Genomic DNA, 20,654 nt, shown 5'->3' on the forward strand with positions numbered 1-20,654 from the left:
GCCTGTCTAAATCATAGACTTTATATAGAGTGGACAGTGTGGCTCCACCATTTATCAATGTACGGTTTTGAAGCCAAAATACCCCTGTCACAGGCGCAGCCATTGTAGCAGTTGTGCAGCGCAGTAGAGACAATGAGGCATTCTGGGAGAATCTGAGTGGAGCCGGGTGACAAAAATAAGATTTTTTTTTTCTTTCGAGAGTCTAATCACTTCTTGACCCCACCTCCCGACATATTTTATAATCTCCTGAAAAAAAATACACGAGTACGGCAGCTGTTAATCATCATTAAACATTACGTAAAGCCTCGTTTTTAACCTTGTATAACTAATGAAAACAAAACTTTTCAGAAAAAAAGAGGACTTGAATACAAGACAGCTAAATGATATCTTCAAATCACCACAACAGTCGGATGTGAGAAACATTTCTATGAGGTGTATTTATTTTTTAATTAAGTTTGCCCACAGCCCATCTGGAATGACTGGAAAGACAGATTTTTTAACTTATACTGGAGCCAGCCACCAGGGGGAGCAGTTTTTGTGGATACCTCACTTCCAGCTGAACAAGTGGACATCCATTTTATTTAGAGTCTATGGTCTAAATTTCAGGAAAAGTGTGCTATCAGTTCATTTAATTGTCTAAAGTATTAGCCAGTTAGCCATAGCACTAAACTTTTCCAGAAGATGCAACAAATTATTTTGAAGAAAAGGTATTCACAGCCACTTTTCCATCAAAATTATCATTTAAGTACCTGAGACTTTAAGCCTTTAACTAATCAGTACTTTCCTCCATTTTTGTCATCTGTGTTTTTGTTGTGGACTTAATTCTGTCAGGATAAGGCAGGTTTTCCTCCGAGTGTGTAAAAGCCACACCTACAATAAACCAATCAGTGTTCAGCTTTGAAGGCTCCAGCTTCCCAAAGTCCCTGTCCTCGAGGAAAGTATTGCAGCCAGAGCAGGGACTTTCTGAGTGGCCTCTATTTAGAGACTGGCTGCTGCAGTGGGAATGCACTGAGTTTCTTCAAAAGCCCCCAAGGGAAGTTCCTACAGTGGAAACCCAGCTTACATTTGTTTCTGAGACATAAACTGAGCCTTACCCATCCAGACATCTCCGAAGCAGCCCTGTCCCAGCTTGACCTCCAGCCTGAGAGACTCTCGTGGGATTTCCCAGGCGTCCTTAGCTAGTCCCTGAGTCTGAGGCTTCACTGTCGGGCAAACAGTTGTCAGCCTGTGGCACAGACCGTCGGCGTGTTCTGGTTCAGGAGCAGACATGTGGAAACAGAAAAAGAATGAGTGAAAGCCTGATAAGACACAAAGGACAGATGAAATCTTAGCAGAGAGCAACGCCATAGCAGGGTATCATAATGCTACAATAGCGCCAGCAAATCACATTCAAACAACAACAAAGCAAACTGATTACTTCTGGAGAGGAGGACAGGATGTTTCAGATTTTTCTCACCATCCAGCCATGAACCGTGATGAACTCAATTTGATTTCAGTTTGAGCAACACAATACAAAGATCACAGGCTTTTATTTGGGGAAACGAGACACAGCAAGCGCAAACTGTGCACAATCAAACGTGGAAAGTCTAATTTACATTCAGCACACAGAAAGATTAAACAAGTTATTTCAAACCACTGAGCAGGTAAGAAGCTACAAGCTTCTCAGGCATGAATTCACACTTGATCTTGACTTTGCCTTCAGTTCAAAGCTCTGCACTCAGAGGAACAGAAAGGAGTGAAGGGCTGTGAATTGATCAGCCACTGCATGAGAGGAATTTTGTGGAGGCGTGGAGGGCAGGGTCAACAACTCACGACCAGAACTCGAACATCCATGGTCTCGCATCACTTTTACTTTCATGGATTCTAAATCTGAAGAAAGTTTTCAACAAACACTCTGTCCTGTGTGTGCTTTCGTCATCCAGACGCTTTCTTGTCACAGTCAGGGAGGTTTTAGGGAACAGCTGCCTGCTTATCAATATTGAGGCGAGATTACAGAAGCTTAGGGATGCATTTTTTAATGGGACGTTTTTATATTCATGCCTCTTTTGGCTTAAACCTCACATGGTTCTGCTTTTTTGGGGGGTGATTACAGAACCGAGTCAGTAAAAGCTTGAGAATCACCATATTAACTCTGCAAAACATGTCCCAGCAGCAGATATCTGGCTGAATTATGTATTTCGAGTAAAGCCTCTGAATGCACCAGACACTTGTATATGAAAAACACTCAAAGACAACTGAAATCATAGCATGTTTGTCCTGATTACACACTGCAATCACCAGTCTGAAAGGACTAAATTACAAACTTCTTCCATGTCAGAGAAGCAGACCAGTTGTAAACAACAATTAGTCTAAATGCCGCCTTCATGAGATGATGATGATGTGTAAGCGGGGCATGTTGATGGGATACATACCTGTGTAGTGTTTCACCAGCTTCTGCAGTGTGTCAAACTGGGCCCGGGTGGTGATGTAATAACCACCACTGTCCAACTTGCGGATCTTGTAATGTTTGACATTGTCTCCCTTCACATCATCCCAGTCCCGGATAGACAAAGAGTAGGCACCTTGGAAAACAGCATTTGTTCTGTCAGATTGTGCTCAAAGGTGACAAAAATTGCAGAATCTGTCCAGAAATTCATGCTTTTATTTTGCATGACAGAAAAATACATAGATTCAATACAATAAAAGTCCTTGATCATATGGCCGCAGTTAAACCAAAACTAAAGCGATCACAAACACAAAAATGAGACATCACAGATTATCTTCCACACAAAAATCCTGGTACCTTTGGTTGTCTCGCTTTCTCGTGCCAAGAAAGTGCCCCGCTGGTTCCCTGGAAGCAACAAGAGCCGCTCTGCATCTTTGCGGCCCATTTTACCAAAATACCATCTGCCAAGAGCAAGACAGTCAGATAGTCAGACACAGGAGGAGCTCTCAGAGTGAAACACTGCTCATGGAGGAGGATATTCTGCTCTATGTGATGTGTGAGCACGACTCTGGTAATGAGATACTTTGGTGTTTGGACATTTGGAAAATCTCTGTTCTTGCATGAACAATGTAAATCTAGTCTAATGTAGTCAGATTGCCCCAAAAGAAAGAAAGAAAGGAAAATCAATCCTCAGATTTGATTACTGTTTATGCAACAACGGTTTTAGGTTGAAACGCAAAAGTTTTGTTGCATTTCGGCCTCGCATTTACACGTTAACATCGTTTTAGCTGACCTGAAACGCAAACTTGGAATTTTTCGTTTCCACTGTAAACGCCGACATCACGCTTTGCTTTGTGCGAGTAAGGATGGATACCAAACTAGGTACTTTTAAAGGTACCGACTGAGTTATGTCAAAAGCACCGGGTACCGTATCATGTAAATTCAAAAGGTACCATGTTAAGGTACCTAATCACAGTCTTGTGACTCTGAGGGAGTGGAAGAGTAGGCAACTTTCAATGCTGGTCATGAACACATCATTGCAAGGTTATATATATTGAAAAGTATATATAAATGTTAAATGAAAAGAAAAATAATTATGAAACAAATTGATATTTTTTACCACATAAACACAAAAAAGTACTGAAAATTGGTACAGTTGAGTACCGGTATTGATTGCTGGGTACCGGGCATCGGTGCTGTATCGTTTCAAATGTGAAAGGTACCCATCCCTATGTGCGAGCGTATACAACAGGACAAATTTGCATCTGTTGCTCCACTTCTGAACTTAGTATTTGCCAATACACCAGATGATTGGCTCAACTCTACTTTGGTAGAGATCTCCTGAAAGCAGCTTCTGGACAAGACAGTCGTAGCGCCAACTACATGCCTGGCATGCTTACTACAGCGTTTTTGTTGTAAACGTTTCTGTGTAATTGCAGAAGTCTCGTTTACACAGAGTTGTCGTGTAAATGAGACTTAAAAATCTAGAGTTTTTTCAGTATATGTGGTTCCTTTAAAGTCAGTCTTAGTTAGATCATTTCATTTTTTAAAAACAATTTCAAGTTCAGTCAAGCTAAATGGTCTTGCCTCATTTGCATATTTGTTTACAGAATAAGCTGTAAAGAATCAACACTTTAGAGTGAGATCCTTCAGATGTATTTCTCATCTTTTAGGACTGATGGCAAAATTAAGGAAGAACTTCAGAGTGATTCAACAAGTCATGAAAATTCAGGCCAAAGCAGTCTAAAAGCAGCACAGCCCCTGTAATGTTTCAGTCACACTGAATGCCAAAGACTAAACACAGGGCTCTTATTGTTTCGACTGCGTGCTGCCATGATGGTGCAGGATGGGTCAGTCTGAATGTGTGACTGCCCAGCAGCATCGTGTCGTCTCAATCAGAGATCTGACTAAGCAGAGTGAGACAGCAGGAAGGCATGATGAGGTTTAGAAACTTAATGTGAAATAAAAACAGGAGAGAATGCCAGAGGATGAGTGTCAAAGAAGTTAACTAGCTCTCACTCTTCAGCCTGTATGGAGTCAGCTGGAGCCACGTAGTTACTGGGGATGTAACCTTTCTGTCCGGTGTTGATGGAGCGAGCCTCCCACCAGTCGCCTTCACTAGAGCAGAGGAGCAAAGTGGAAATCAGAAACACACAATACAGATGAGAAAAAAAGCATGATTGAAAAAGTACACCTACACGACAACGAAGACTGGAGGTTTAGAAGAAGAGAAAGATACAAAAGGAACAAGGTCACATTATGCGTCATTCAAACACGTCAGTGATCTGAATCCTTACAACGGGGGAGTGGTTGAAAAGTCACAGGCAGAGAAAATAAATATACACTTTGGAGAAGTAAAAGTCACAATAACACAATGAAAATGTAAGTTTATGCAAGTTAAAACAAAGGTAGAAGAACATAGTCGACTAAAAGTTAAAGCAGCTCTTTTGCGTTAAAATCGTGTGCTTAATTAACACCCACTGAAGATTAATCCTTTATGATTTAGACATAGAAGTTTAAAATGTTACTCCTATGTATTTGTTTGTATGAGAGATATATGTGAGATAAGATGGTGAAACGCCAACTCCCTCAAAGGTGTCGATAACTGCTGAAGAAATGCTTTGAAAGGTCAAAAAGGAAGATAATACTTTTCAAAAGTGCTCAGAATCTATTTTAATATCACTTAAAAACTTTCGACTTGTAAATATCACACTGATAACGTTGCCAAAGGTCATAGAGCAGAGTCTCGTATTTATAGGAACAACAGCTGTGTGAGCTTAAACTATTCAAAGATCAGGAACTTGTGCATCAGGAGAAACTTTGAGGAAGCGTCCTCGAAGAATAGAGCTACTCCCACCTCCTCATTTTAAGCAGATGGACTTTTTTATTCCTGCATACAGAACATGATCATTGACGGTGGCTACAGAGGTGTGATGAACGAGGGGAACGGAATATGTGGAGCGCTTGGCACTCTGCCGTTTTTCACACCTGCTCACGATGAGGGGAAAGATTTTACAGCTGCTGAGACGTAATGAGGAATGAGGGTTCACCGACTTTTCTTTACGAGTGTTGATTTCTTACTCGTATTCTTATTATTAAGATGAGCATAAAAAGATTCACTTCTAAAATGAAAATAAGCTTTATTCTTCACAACGTTTCTCTCTGAATAGGGAACTGAAGAAACAGAGCAAACATGTTTCCTCACAGTTTCCCCTTCAGGCTTGTTTTTCAGTGGCTCTCGGATCATTTACTAACAAACTCTTTTATTACATACTTTGCTTATATTTGAGGAAAAAAATGTTTAAAGTGGCCTGAAAATGACTTCAACTCTAATGTAGTGGTGGAAAAATTCATAGCAGGAGAAAAGCGACAGGGAGTGAACAGATGGCCCATTAGAGGAAGCCATTAACCCAGACAGATTTCAGCCTTAGTATCAGACTTGAATACAATGAGGGATTAAACGTACACACAACCAAGCAGAAACACATCCTCACAGCAGGGGTTTGTTAGTTTGAAGAGCAAATATACTCACGTGTTGTTGATAATCTGGAAGCGGTCGCCTTTTTTGAACGACAGATCGTCAGACGTTCTGGCTTCATAGTCGTAAAGGGCAACGAAGAATGTGACACCTCCTGAAAACACGAAAGTTTATATTATTTAATAGCTATTTATTTCTACAATTGTAAAGAGATGGTTGTATTTTGTCAAAAAAGGCTGCACTATAAATAAAAATGTCAAAAACATCATCAACCACTTTAAAAAAGGGCAAATATGAGCCATTTATCATCCTCTTTTCTAGATTCAAAGCTTCATCTTCAACAGTCTCATTCTGGTTTACCAAATCATTTTTTTAAATTATGCCAATGAAATTGAAGTCAATGTGAAAGAAACTATAAGTTCTCTTTTATTTATTTACTTTCTGTGCCTGCACTGAAAACACAGGCAGCTCTCTTAATGTTGATTTATTTGAAGGAAACACACAAGAGAAACCCGATTTCTCAGGCTGGGCGGCACTGTGTCATGTCAGTGAATCAAAGTGATGTCACTTAATCTCCCCCACATAATGAAAAGAGTTGATTTGTCGAGGTCTGAAGTGACAGAGTGCAGAGAGACAACAAGACTCTGATATGTTTATCTGCAGGAGGAAATTGAACGAGCAGGATTAGATCTCCAGAAGCCCCTCAGGCAAGATTATCCTCCTTGAGAGGGACTGCAGATGTGTGTGTGTGTGTATGCATGGAGAGGAAACATCACTCAGTGCTGCTGTGTATGTTTACTGCATAATTTATCCATGTAATCTATGATGTATTAACTTTGCAAATGAGAATGTGATTACTTTTCATGTCACCAATTGTCATTTCATTACCAACAAATCCTTCATCTAAAGTCATCTGAAGTCAAACTCACTGAAAGAATAACTTTACATCTGGATGACTCTGCTTTTCAGACTAGTTTTAGAGGCTTTTTGTGTTTATTAGAAAAACACATGAAACGTGAGGAGTGAGGAGGGGAAGACCTACGCCTGCTCCATCAAGTGAGCTAAACCAGCACTCTGCGGATGACCAAATCTACTGAAGTCAGAGACTGTAACTGTAATTGTTTTCTTTGGCTCTGGAGACGCCATGTGTTCTTCCCATATTACTGAACTATTTTGGGTTCCTCTTCGGCCTTGATGTTCGGGCGAGTCGTCTCAAATGTTTACTTTGCATAACATCTGCTGCTCATACTGCTCTGTGTGTTACAGATGCTCAGCAGAGATGGTTCTCAAGTTGTCCTCTCATTTGCACACAGTGAAAACACTATGAAAAGTCAGGTGCTTGTTGAGGTCGATTATACGGAAGAGGACAAGAGCCACTGAAAAAAAATCATTTGGAAGTAAGGCTGGTAGAAAAAAAAATCACATTTCTGCAGGTAAAAAAGTAGAAAGGGGAAACTTGGCATTAAAAAAGTTTAATTATGAGATACTGGGTTGCAATAATGAGATAGAAAACTCAAATATTATGAGATATCAAGTCACGGTTAAAAAAGTTGAAAATACAATATATTGGGAAAAAAATTATAGAAAAAAAGAAAAATATTGTCCATTTTTTGTTAACTTAATTATTAAGGAAAATTTCCCAAACTATTATTATTTTTTTTCTATTTACCTGGTAGAAACAGGCTTCTGTAAAATTCTGACTTCAGTCCCAAAATTCAAGTTTGTCATCAGAATCTGAATTTTTTGGCTGAGTTCTAACTTTATTTTCTATTTTATTTGCAAAATTCTAAAGTCATAAATAAATTTTAGATTTCAGAAATGGGTGTAGAAATGGTATCGTGGTCTAGGTCACACCTAGTAGGGTTACTGCTTGAGCAGGTGGCCTTAGTCCATTTTTAGTCTGTGGTCTTTCTTGCATGTCACTGCTCATCTCGCCCCGTTTTTCTCCTTTAATCAAAGACAAAAAAGCCCCAAGAACACTAAAAACAGTAACTTCTAACTTAAATCTCAGGATTTTGTCATTTTTGGTAGAATTCTGATGGCATAGATTTCTGAAAAAAATTCAGACCTCATAGTTCATGACATAGATTAGACTTTTGAGTCAGATTTAAAAAAGACTGTTATTATTTTTCCTTTTACATGTTTTTAGGACCCAACCCCTAAAATCTTCAGTGGCCTTAAAACTTTCTAGAGCATAACTTTTCTTTTAAGTATGCTCATTCTCTTATCTTCCCTGTAGAACCTTAAACCTCCTCCACAAACTGACCTGTGATGATGCCGCCAGGGAACGGGCTGCTCACGGCCACAGAGGTAAAGGAAGTGGAGGCACCGCCAAACGGCGTCATGACTGAAGGCGCTCCACCAAACGGCGTGAGGGAGGCTACATGACTGTTGTAGCTGTTATCGTGTGTCTTCATGGCAGGTGAATGAGCCAGCAGCGAGGTGTTTGCGTTTTCGGGTCGGTACTTCAGAGCCGCGCCCTTGTCCTCTTTACTCCTGACGCAACCCATCGTCAAGCCTGAAGAAGAGGAGAAGAGGAAGAGGTGATGAGCTTTATGTTCTTTGTAGTATGAGTCTGGTTGCATCTTTGTTACAAAATATTAGTCTCAAACAACCATAGATGTCTGTTGTAAAGGTCAGGAATTTGTTTCTTAGAAAGAGAAATCTCGCGCTGATTTCACTCAGACATGTTTCTTTGGTCTGAATCAGTTACTGAACACTTTACAGCTGCATCAGCTCTGAAAGTTTGTGAGGACACAAATTAGATCTTGTTTCCTGGTGTTCCTCTACAAAACATTTCCTCCATGTCCTCAGCTCTGTCTGCTAATTTGTTCCTCACTTTGCATGCTAATTACAAACCCACATACTGAGATGTTAGGCCAGTTTTGGTTTAATTAGTAAATCTCAACCTACGTGCTGATGACAAACTGCATCAACCTGCCCAGACTGGAGCAGACCCAGTCCAACTTCATTAGAATCCTTCCAAAAGTCAAATATCATTTCCCATCTAAAACTTTGTTAATGAATCCTCAACTTAATACCAACCTTTGGGAAAGAGAAGATCTCCTTGATATTTTTTGTCAGTAAAATAGCACCAAAGTCACACTACGGGGCTGAAGCTGTTACAAATGGTGAGTATTAATACCAACACTGTTTAAAAAAAGCCTGGAGATTTTCTGGAGGGTCAAGGAAGTACATGACCTTTCAAACAATGTGAGGCCAACCAATGACCTCACATGACTTTACAAGTCTCAACAAAAGCCTGACAAGCCACCTCAGCTCGAAACTGGATCTTATTGCAGCCTTTGGCTGTTTCAACCCTGCTCCCTGTGATCACACTGACACAGATCTACTTCATGGCTCTAAACGACTAAAATTACTGATATATGAGCTCTCCTGTGAGTGGGACTGGTGGACCTCAATGGGAAAGACCACAACAGCTCATATACCTGGAAAAAGACTTCTCATGACATGATGTCAGACAGTGCCTGTCTTTAAAGAGGGGATATCATGCCTCCTCATTTTCCAAACATGGATATGAAATAATGTTGCTGGATGGTCATATTAAATGTGTGCAAATTTAAAAATGCAACACTTCTGTGTGATGTAGGAAAAAAATGCATTCTTCAAAACAGAGAACGTGATCTTCACAAGATCTTCATGAGACTTGCAGAAATAATGAGGTTATTGCACGAGGAGCCGCTCGCAAGCTGCACATATTTTTATGAGTAGTGGTGTGCTGATCAATCTAAAATATTTATATATTGATGCCAAGGTTGGGATCAGTATCGATCAATACTTGGGTTATGAGATTGATACTTAAGTTTCAGTTTCTCTTCTTTACATGTGCTCCTCTCAATCACTCATGTGCTCATAGCTTTCTAGATAGATAGATAGATAGATAGATAGATAGATAGATAGATAGATAGATAGATAGATAGATAGATAGATAGATAGATAGATAGATAGATAGATATACAGATGGAACTTTGTCTCTTCTGCAGTAAAAACAGAAATTTGTCTCTGACATGGCTCCAAATACAAATTTAAACACACAAACACAATAAATCTCGCTTTGAAAATTGGAAGTGTATTGATTTTCATTTTATGTCATTTTGTTTATATGTGAGAGGAAGTGTGTTTGTACAACCACATGTGTGATGTGGCTCTTTGTAGTACTATGGTAATTTTTGTGGCTCTTGGTCTGTGAATGATTGGCCACCCCTGCCCTAACTGATTCATGACATGTTGGAGGGGTGGGCCTCAAACACCAAGGTTCTGCTCATAACTCTGCTCTAGACAGGCTTCCAAAGTGCTGGCCAATCAGTGTGAGAAAAATATGGCATTTTGGAGCTGTACATCGTGTAAATCTACTACGGGTGCACCGGAAGGACAGTATGAAGATTTAAAAAGCACAACACCCCCTCTTTAAGCAAGACCTTAAGACAGAATGATAGTCATGTGGTCAACAAGGGCTGAAGAGGTTTTGAACTAATATGTATAAGTGTAGAAGTGTTGACACCATCAACTACCTCTGTTTATTCAGAGCTCTGTCACCTTTAGCCTCATTGTCAAGTAGGTCTGAGCATGTACAGTCTGTGTCATGTGTACACAATAAAAACAAGCTGCTGCTGCAGGATAACTCCGAGCCTGATCCAGTGACTCATCCTGGGAAATGTTACAGCATACTTTCAAATGGCTGTCAGAGACAGGTCACACTCTGGCATTTGTAAGAGAGCAACACAGGCCAGTGCTGCTGTCATTCATGAATGGGAGGCCAACAATGCCAAGACAAAAACACAAAGGACTCGACAGGGAGAGCCCCGGGAGAGATTTATGCCTCAGTGACTCAGTGGTTGTATTCTAAAAGGATCCTGTAGTGATAGTCATATCTATAAGGATGCAGACGAAAAAGCAAAAAACAAAACAAGAATCTGTGGTAGGCATGGGAATCGAAAACTGGTTCATGTTGAAAACCGATAAGAAATGTTTAAATCCATCGATAATGTTAGCCTTTGTGCTGAACGATTCCCTTATCAATTCTTTACAATGTGCCAGAGCTTCCCAGCCTTACGTCGACTAGTCTGCTGCAGCTATCTTAGCTTAGCAGTTAGGTAACGTTTCCCAAGAAAACTCTGATTCAGGATTTTCAGCATGAAGTTTTATTTAAGAACTGACTGAATAAAGAAATGTACATCACTCTCTCTCAGGAGATTCATATTCAGTACATTCGGAATGGTATAAATCACCTAATTTACCAAAATAACAAAAAAGCGCAATCCTGATGCTAATGTATATAGGAAACTGCATTGATATGCTAGCAGTTAGCATACATCAGTATAACTTCAGCTTCAGAATAGAATTTCAACTTTCATCACAGAAACATATCACATCAACTCTGTAAAAAATACTGAGAATTTCAAACATCAAAAGCTAACAGGCTAATGAAAGTCTCATGGCTGACTTCATAACTACGGAAAGCTTCCAAACAACTTAAACCATTGCTATAACCACTTTGAGACACTAGATGGCCTACTTGAATTATTATTATATTACAACACAGTACATCAATGTCACATTGTGTTCGATTTTTACCTGTTTCTGTATAATTATGTCCAGAAATATCCAGATTCAGGGACCAATTACATTTTATTTACTTACAGTATAAACTCAATTAAATGTTGTTGACACAGAAAACCTGTAAAGCTACTTTTTGTCCTGAGAAAATTCACAACAGGAACTGATAAGAGAATCGATAAAGATCAGATCGATAAGCAGAATCGATAAGGGCATCGGTATTGACAAAATCTTATCAATTCCCATCCCTAATCTGTGGCAAAGAAGAGATGCACCCCTTCATAACAGAACAAAGAGAGGGGCCTTTAATTTCAGATCTGACCTCTCTGAATTAATTACAATGGATTTATTGATGTGGCAGCACTTTGTTCTATCAAAGTGAAACGAACTCTAAATCCCCTGGTGAAGAAAACAATTCTGCAGTCTCCACTGAAGTCAGACTTTGGCTTTGGAGGGCAGGGATGCAGCTCGGTCTAATGAGGGTCTGAATCAATCTATGGATATACTTATTAGAGATGAATGGAGTATTGCCCTCCTCCCATGAAGAGTATTGACTGAAAGCCAAAGCTGGCTGAGGCAGCGGAAACAGAGGATGAGTGATGATTGAGGAGGATGATGAATTAATATACAGGAAACGATTAAATGTGAAAGGCAGACATGACAATTAAAGATTAATGCTTTAGAAGTAAATCTATTAAGACACAGAGAGCAGCAGAGTACACAAGCTGGTTACAAAATGTATAAAGACGTTGATGAGTATTTCCAGTGAATGTCCAGCTCACGTATGCTGAACGGTTAACTGGGCTCTTGGGAAACCAGACATCCTGCACAGACAGGACAACCAATAACAGGCAGCAGAAATGTCACATGATCTATGAGCATTGCTCTGCTACTTGGCCTGAAAGTTTGTTAATGTGTCTCACATGTCTTACTGTAGGATGACTTGCATTCTACTCCAGTAAAAAAACATTTTTACAAAAATTATTCTCTATTCTTTTTCACTCAAATGCAAAGAAAAACAGGATTTTATAAGTTGGTGTTCATGTTTTAATGAAGTGTGAAACCAATGTGTGCATGGCTGAATCTGCTAACATGCACCGTTGCAAAGTGCAGATATCCATGCAGGTGTCCTGTGGAAACGTTCCTGCACGTTACGGGTAAAATAAGCTCCACAGACTATGTTGAATTAGAAGAGGAAAAAACAAACACAGGAAATAAATCATAAAGTAGATAAACAATTAGAGAGAAACACAATGGGCCATCTGTGTGCCACTCGTTGCTTTATGTTCATTCAACCTTGAAGACAATGAACATTCTTTTCTGCTTATCTCATCTGCTTTTGGTTGATGCAGAGACAGACATGAACATGTGAGACATGGCAGAGATTAAGCAAGTGTTGAATCCTTTTCAAGCACGACTACAGGTAACATCATAACGTCATCTAACGCCACTTATCATCAGCTAAGGTGGTAAGTTTGAACTGATGCACCTCCACAGAGAGGGAGGACAGATGTTTCCCCACAGCCCCTGAAATGTTTTTTTTTAAAATGTTTCCCTGCTGAGTGTGAAAGGTTCATTTATGAAATTAAAAACAGTGTTGCTGCCACTAAGCTATTCCCAGAATCATTTCAGCCATGAAATATGTTATTGTATTAAATGTTAAAAATAGTTTGTCTCACAGTTGACCCTGTGCCACTGACTCTCTCACTGATAAATGAAATTGGGAAAGAATATTAATTGTTTTACTTAACAAATATTGTAACCATGAGCAAAGAGAGTATGCAGTTGATACGGGAGCCCGTTACTTTGCTGGATAACTCTTTTGCTGGTGACAAACCCAGAATTGGCAGAGTGAAAAAGCACTCCAACAGTTTGCCTGTGAGTGGAGGAGGACAACAGTCCAACAGTGCTCTCCATTATTGTACTAAACACTTCTGAGAAACTGAGAAAACATAATACTTGGTAGTATCACTGGACTTTCTGTGGTAGATCAAGCAAAGATTATAGGGGTGAGTACTGGCAAAAACCTCACAATATGATACCCATCACGACACCACAATATTGTGTTATATTGTGATATTCTAAACAGTTTATTATTTGATTGAAAAAAAGCTTTTCAATTTTATTGTGTTTGAAAAAATAAAAGTCAGATGCAGTGTTTCATGCATACTTTTAACTTGAAAACATAAAGTGCAATAGGTCACTTAAACTACTGTGTCATTAAACTAATGTTGCAAAATAATTACTGGGTGAAAGGAATTGTCAGTTGGTGAAACTGATAAATGTCACTTGGTGTAACCAGTGTTACTCATAAAAAATCTAATATTGCGCAAAACATGACTATGATTCAGCGATTTCACTGTTTTTCACACCCCTAAAGGATTACAAGTATTACATCCTGGAGGTTAATGTTAAAAAAATCTACCTAAGTTTACATTTTTAACTGAAATTACAAACAAACTTCATTTTCAATTTTTCTTTACTTTAATTAAGTATGTAGTAGTTACTTAACTTATTCAAGCTGTTTCACACTGATATAAGTACTCTGCATTTAATGCACCTTTTTACTCTGAACTAATGAAATAAAATCACATGGAAAATTTACATGTGATTTCACTTAAACTCTATGTATTTGACATTGTTTTTTCAGTGCATGTTTTTTGTCAGAATGCACTACTCCTACATGTACAGAACACAATTAGCAAAGATTAAAAAAAAAGGCACAGCTTTATCCACCGGGAAAGGAAGTTTGTCAGTGGTCATTGTACTTGAATATCTTGATATTTCACCAAAAGATGATGTGGGTAGTGTCCCTTAATGTAGCTAATAGGTCGAGGTTTAAAAAAAATGAAGTATCATGGGTCTGTAAGGAAGAAATGTAATGTCAACATATATGGACGCTGGGCCTTAAGAGGTTCAAGAAGATTTTAACCGGACTAAAACTGCATCTTAAAGCCAAAGAAAACTGCAATGGAAAATTACTTGACAAACCTCTTGTCCAACATATCAAAAAAATTTTTATTTAATTTCAATATCCATGTTAGGATCATCTGCTGTGTCAGAGAGTGGAAGTTACCAAACAGGAGAAGTGCTTTTAACAGTCAGTACCCCGTTCACAGCACAAGCCACAGACATCAGAGCAGACTCCAACATAAACATCTCCATCACCTCTGACCTCCTTCTGCCTCTCATGCCTAACACCACATGTGTCCAAATGTCCACAACACTTAGCGCCTGACCCCACGGCTAATGCTACAGCAAACAAACGCATGACATGACAGGGAAACACGATGAAAGAGTGGGAGTGTGGCTCAGAGAGGGTATCATTGATCAAATCCTCTGCTGCTTCCTTGAAATAGATACTTTGGACGGAGGTTAATCCTGATGAACCAGACTACAAGAGATCATGATGACTGTAAGTACAGATAAGTGAGTATGACCTTACTGCTTTCAATCTGAGCCAATTTACAGGATTTACTGTAAGAGTGAAAAGGAACTAGGCAGTTTTGACAAAGAAGTCTGGATGACCACTTAAAGCTTCATGTCAGCAACTTGTTCCCCTTTCTTCTTGACTGATGTCCCAAACCCATGAAGCAGTGTACTCATAGCCTTTAAAAGATGTCCAAACCTCCCCCTCAGGATAAAGTTTGCAGTCTCTGCTGTTTGCACCATCACGCTCTTAGAGGATTCTCTAAATCCTAAAATGGCCATAAATGGATCACAAGTCTGAGCGAGCCCACGGTGCCGGCACATGATCTGGCGTGTCCAACTGTTTCAACACCCTTGAGTTGTACTTTGGATCTCTTCTTCTTCTTCAGCTCAAGTTACTAGACATGTTGGGCTGTAAAATCCAGAATTATGCAAGAGATATGAGAGTTTTTCAGGGATGGGACTGAAAAGGAGAAAAAGCAGGAAAATAACAGTGCAGAGGAGGGAGAAGTGCATATCAGAATTAAAGTAACCTACATCCATTCATTGCATCATTGGTTTGACAGATAACTGTAAATAAAAGAAAAGGCAGATAAACTGGGATAAGAGAGTAAGAAGTTTCTGACAGACTTTATTTTGGTGAATCATTTCATGGCAAATTATGTTTTCTCTGCACTTTTTCTGGATGTTTTTCTCTCTTTCTTCCTCTTTGTGTTTCTCATTTTTGATGGCACCAACTGGATCTCATTTAATTTATAACATTTATTTAATACCTCTGCCAAGGAGGTTATGTTTTTGGGAGGGTTTGTCTATTTGTTTGTCTGAACTCAAAAAGTAACAAACAGATCTTGATGAAAGAAGTGGTTGAATTTCGGAGGTGATCTGGATCACCGTCTGGATCCAGGATGTTTTTAAAAAGATTCTTTATTGTTGTGAGATAGGGCTGTTTTCACCATATGTATGTATAACTCCAGGATAAATGGTTGGATTGCTTTGTAAAAGAAGACAAGACAAGGTCACCATCATTTCTGACAGATGTAAAAGTACGATCCAGATCCTGGTAATATTCTGGATACTAAGATTCGTAATATGAAATGTGTACTGGGTCATCATAATTTTCAACACTGCCAGGAAACAAATTATCATACAAACCTGCAACCAACACCAAATTGTAGCAGACAGTCTGCTGAAAGGAAGTATAACATTAAAGTAGGACTAAAGTGTTGCGTGACAATCACAATATGCTTGGCGAAGGTCTGCGCTCTCTGAGTGCTTTTCTAGTTAAAATCATACTTAATGGCAGCAAAAAAGAGTTTTCAAGTCACCACGAGAGTTTCCGTTGCTTTGTGTCCAGCTTTTATGCAGTTTGCAGGTACAGGAGAGAATCCCCAAATTAACAAACTACCAAGTCATCTTTTCAAACCATTTCAGTCCTGCCTGAATTCTTTTAAAATGCACTTTCAGAACCACCCACCATGAACTGTTCTTCCCCGTTTCTCGGTTTGATACCGTATTGAAAGGCTTTTCATTTATTCTTTTATCTACCTTTTGTTATGTGAAAAGAGAAAGTACCTTACCCTGCCCCCCCTTAAGCACAGCACACTCACAATCCTCTGAATGCCATACACATGCTAACAGCAAGCTGCAGAGATGCTAATAAGGGCACAGGCATGCTACCCTTACAGCTGGGGAGCACACAATCAATCAAACCTAAATTAAATATTCAACACCCCCAGATGTGCCTATGGAAGGAAAATTACCGCTTTTGTGTTGAGGCAGACTAATTGTCACTACACGTCACAGAAAGCCTGTGCCGTTAGCAGCATATGCTGTAGTGTGATTAGTTGAATGCTTCACTTCCGTACCATGGGATTCCTCTATGGGTATCCACCACCACCAGGCAAGAGTTTTCTACAAAGCTTGTCATTACTTACATCAGATTTCACTCTCTCTAAGTGACACGCTTCAGTCCCTGAAGGAAAGTCTTTCACGAGAAACATAAACAGAGGAATATAAGGAGAAACAATTAAGATGAAAATGAATGACCGGAGCTTTTGTTTTCCCTCCCCGCATGACAAATTTACCAAAACTAATGGTGCTTTAAATCAACCCCACAGCAAATCATGTTACAGGCAGATTATTGTGTCCTCTCTCTGATGGTTTCCTAAATGAGGCTGTTACACACACAATGAGATTAGCCTGGAGAAATGTGCCAGTCTTTTTGTAGATCCAAGGGAACGCAGTAAATACCCCCTAAAGCTCATACAGAGATGTGGGCCATGGATTCTGAGTGACAGAATGCAAATAGCATATTAGCATGTCTTTACACGGAGAACTCAGAGACGTCAGAGGCAATTTAAGGTGCATACACAGTAAGAAAATAAAGCTGGATCAGGGACTATAGGTTGAGCCTGACTGCTCATATGTGTTTGGCCACACTGGGTTGAAAAAGCTGCATGAAATAAGCCCCATATGGGTGGAAATTCAGACACTCACTCACACTTTCTCATGAACAACTGTGCTCTGAGCTCTCTGCTTACTATACAAGAGGACACAAAGGACTGTAGAAGGTTTTCAAACAAACGCTGGAGCCAGACCCCATCCAAGGACATGTGACGTGAGGCTAAGTGCCAGACTGCCAGTGATGCCGTGTCAGATTAAGGAGACACAGGCTGCTGCTTCCCACAGGCCTGAATTCAACAATGCTGCTGGAGGGACGCTTTTGCTGTCGCTGGCATGCAGGCAGCATTTGAGGAAAAAAAAATCCCTGAACTACACTCAAGCGGGCCAAAGATTCATGTTGTGGATGAGTATACTTTGGAAGAACTGCTGAAAGATCAAATATTAGTTAGAAAACTCAGACCATATAAATATAAACTTAGCTAGGCATAAAAGCAGGCACAGATAAAAAAATAAAATAAAGTTAACAGGCCTGAATAGTCCAAACTCTAAGGAGCAACATATTGCTTGTATTTTAGGATGACACATAAAGGAGTCACCTCTCTTTAAAATACTGATCAAACATGAAAAACACCTGAACTCCCCTTATCAGTGTGACTCACAAGATAAGATGCAATTCTGCAGTGTACATGGAGAGGCCCACTGACCTTTGAGCTACTGACTGATGTAACCTTTGGGACATGAGGCTGAAGCTTTTGTCCAGATTCTACTTGGTGTGGAGTTCAAGATCTTAATGTATTACCTTTTCCAAGTTTGTCTTTAACACAAGCACATTATTTTAATCTTCAGTCAGGGGTGTGATTACTGATCAGAGACCTCTGCCACATCACAGCTGGCAGCTTTGTGGCTGATCAAAGCCTACCAAAACACAAAAACCCATCAATACATCAACATAACTTTAACACATCCGTGCTGTTATCAGTCAGCAAACACGGGCTTGTGGGATTACTTGCATGTTCACAGCACTGTAATGAACACAAACAGCTGTGACCACTGCTGTCCTTCATATTCTGGATGGTCAAACAACTACAAAATCCCAGAATCTGTCTGTAAACTAATCAAGAGTCCCTTTAAAAGGCTGTGTTATGTTTTCCAAACAAACATGACGCATGGAAATAAGATGCACCCAATCAGCATGAGAGAAAGCGTGTGGCTTTTATACTTTGTATCACACCGCGCAGCATCCATTCCCAAGCTGCAGGGGGAGCTGTGTTGCAAATGCACGTCTACCACATTACCAAACTAAAGTAGAAGAAGGTGTTTACACTGTTACACTTTTCTCTGCCAATGCAGAAATTTTCACTATAAAAAGGACTGTGAAAGGAGGTGAGGCTGCTACAGTGACGTCAATCGTCTGCATGAAGCTGTGCAGACCTCACGGACGCCTCAAGCATAAACCAACCTTAAAAATGAGATCTTCACAAGATTTTTACGAGATCTTTATGAGACTTACGTGGAGCATCATCCCATAAGCATCTCATAACTAGTTTGTGACACGTTAGAGAGATGGACATCAATCAACAAGGTCTGTCAATACACTTTTAGCGCATTCAAGATGTACTCGAAAGTTGGAATTCACAAGTTCCGAGTGGGAAATTTCAATTGGAACTTCCCCTGCAATTGAAATTTCCCTACTGGAAAGGCGGGAGATCTATACCACCCCTACACATATTTATTCTTAATTAAATAACCTTGCAATGCTGTGTTCATGTCCAGCGTGGGAAATTGGCTATCCTTCCACTCCTTCACAGTCCCAAGTATGCATTTAGGTACCTAAACATGGTACCTTTTGATTTTACATGAACCGGTACCCGGTACTTTTGACAGAATTCGGTCGGTACCTATAAAAGTACCTATTTCGGTACCCATCCCTAATGTTTATATACAGAAATTCTGCTGTTATGGCAAGTTTTTCCGACTTGGCAACTGGAGTGCTTTTAACTCGGAGATCACATCATTCCCACTCTCTACTTCCCAGTTCTGATGTAAACAGGACGCAGCATTTGCCCTGACAGGACTACTACAGGCTGGCCAATCAGAGGGAAGGGGGATTTGAAGAGTGGGTACCCTTAAAGAAACAGCGCCTGACACACAATATTTCAGACAGAAGGTGAAATTTGAGCTTTCAAAGCACCATTGTGAAAGAAATAGGGATCTAAAAGCTACTAATTGGGTACCAGAGGGAATAGTATGAGCCCCCAAAAAGTACAATGCCCCCTCTTTAACACCAACTTACATCCTCAGAGATTTGTAAAGTCTCATCTAGAGGAATCACACCCCTGTTCAATAGAGCATGATGCTGTCCAAGAACGTGTCAGACAGGGTGAGAAAAGATGGGTGGTCACAAACAGTTGCCAGGAAAGGTGCGCTGAACAGACTGGATGCTATTACATCCCAAGACGCTGAAAAATGTTTCACTTTACAGAGAAAAGCAGCTAACCTCACACATAACAATCCGTAACCAGTTCAGCTGTTTGTTTGGATTTTAATGGTTTCTCTTCAGTTGTTTGTGACACTCAGATTGTTCCTGAGTTTATTATCTGTAAAACCAAACTGCAGCATCTCCTGCTATGAATGATAAATCCAGCGTGAAAGCTGAAAAGCTAACTTAACACACTTTCACTATAAACACTCCTCAATCGCAGAGAGGAGGAGATCCTACCCAGGCCTGCAAACCATTACTGGAGCGTAACTCAGTAATTTCCCAGGCACACTCTCTGAGGCTCAGCCCAGTCTTATCTTCAGGGCAGCCTGCCATCCCTGCCAATCACAGCGAGTAGAGGGGGGGTGTCAGGGGGAGGGAGAGAGGGGAACTTCCTTCCGAATCCATTCATACCACTGAAGCCACCTGCTGTGACTGTCAAAGACTGGAGTGAAGCTGGGAGAGAGAATGAGCCATGTTCAAGCTGTAAAATAAAAGAGCTCCTCTTGTTCCCTTTGCACTCATCTCTGACTGCAGGCTCCTAAAGACAGAGGAGCCAAATGTGTAGTTTGTTAGCATGAGAGTGTGTCACGAAACAACTTCTTAGCTTTTAATCAGAGTACTATAATGACACGGGAGAGTCTCATCCATGCCATGAGGACACTCTAGGACTGAGTGAGGATCCTTCATGTCTGCAGTTAAACTGGAGTCCCTGAACCCCAGCCAACACCACCTGTTAGTGGTCCTCACTTCTCTGCCAACAGCCCTGTCCTTCCAGCTGTGTGAGTGTGAGTGTGTGTGTGTGTGTGTGTGTGTGTGTGTGTGTGTGTGTGTGTGTGTGTGTGTGTGTGTAAGGGAGGGAG

At 40.2% G+C, this 20,654-nt stretch overlaps 1 protein-coding gene across 2 annotated transcripts in view; it reads right to left on the reverse strand.

Moving 5' to 3' along the window:
- The window catches only part of yes1 (YES proto-oncogene 1, Src family tyrosine kinase), a 223,507-nt gene that overhangs the window by 9,419 nt on the left and 193,434 nt on the right, over positions 1-20,654 (reverse strand). For both annotated transcript variants that reach the window (XM_074687946.1, XM_074687945.1), the window contains exons 2-7: positions 8,170-8,421; positions 5,958-6,057; positions 4,445-4,543; positions 2,783-2,886; positions 2,412-2,561; positions 1,095-1,250 (exon numbers count right to left, since the gene is read on the reverse strand). In XM_074687946.1, coding sequence (XP_074544047.1) covers positions 1,095-1,250; positions 2,412-2,561; positions 2,783-2,886; positions 4,445-4,543; positions 5,958-6,057; positions 8,170-8,413 — 853 coding nt within the window. In that variant the 5' untranslated portion in view covers positions 8,414-8,421. The remainder of the gene's footprint in view (positions 1-1,094; positions 1,251-2,411; positions 2,562-2,782; positions 2,887-4,444; positions 4,544-5,957; positions 6,058-8,169; positions 8,422-20,654) is intronic.

This window comes from Halichoeres trimaculatus, unplaced genomic scaffold (assembly GCF_033239565.1).
Source record: "Halichoeres trimaculatus isolate MK-OKI-2021-1 unplaced genomic scaffold, fHalTri1.1 fHalTri1_scaffold_15, whole genome shotgun sequence".
Classification (NCBI taxonomy): Eukaryota; Metazoa; Chordata; class Actinopteri; order Labriformes; family Labridae; genus Halichoeres; species Halichoeres trimaculatus.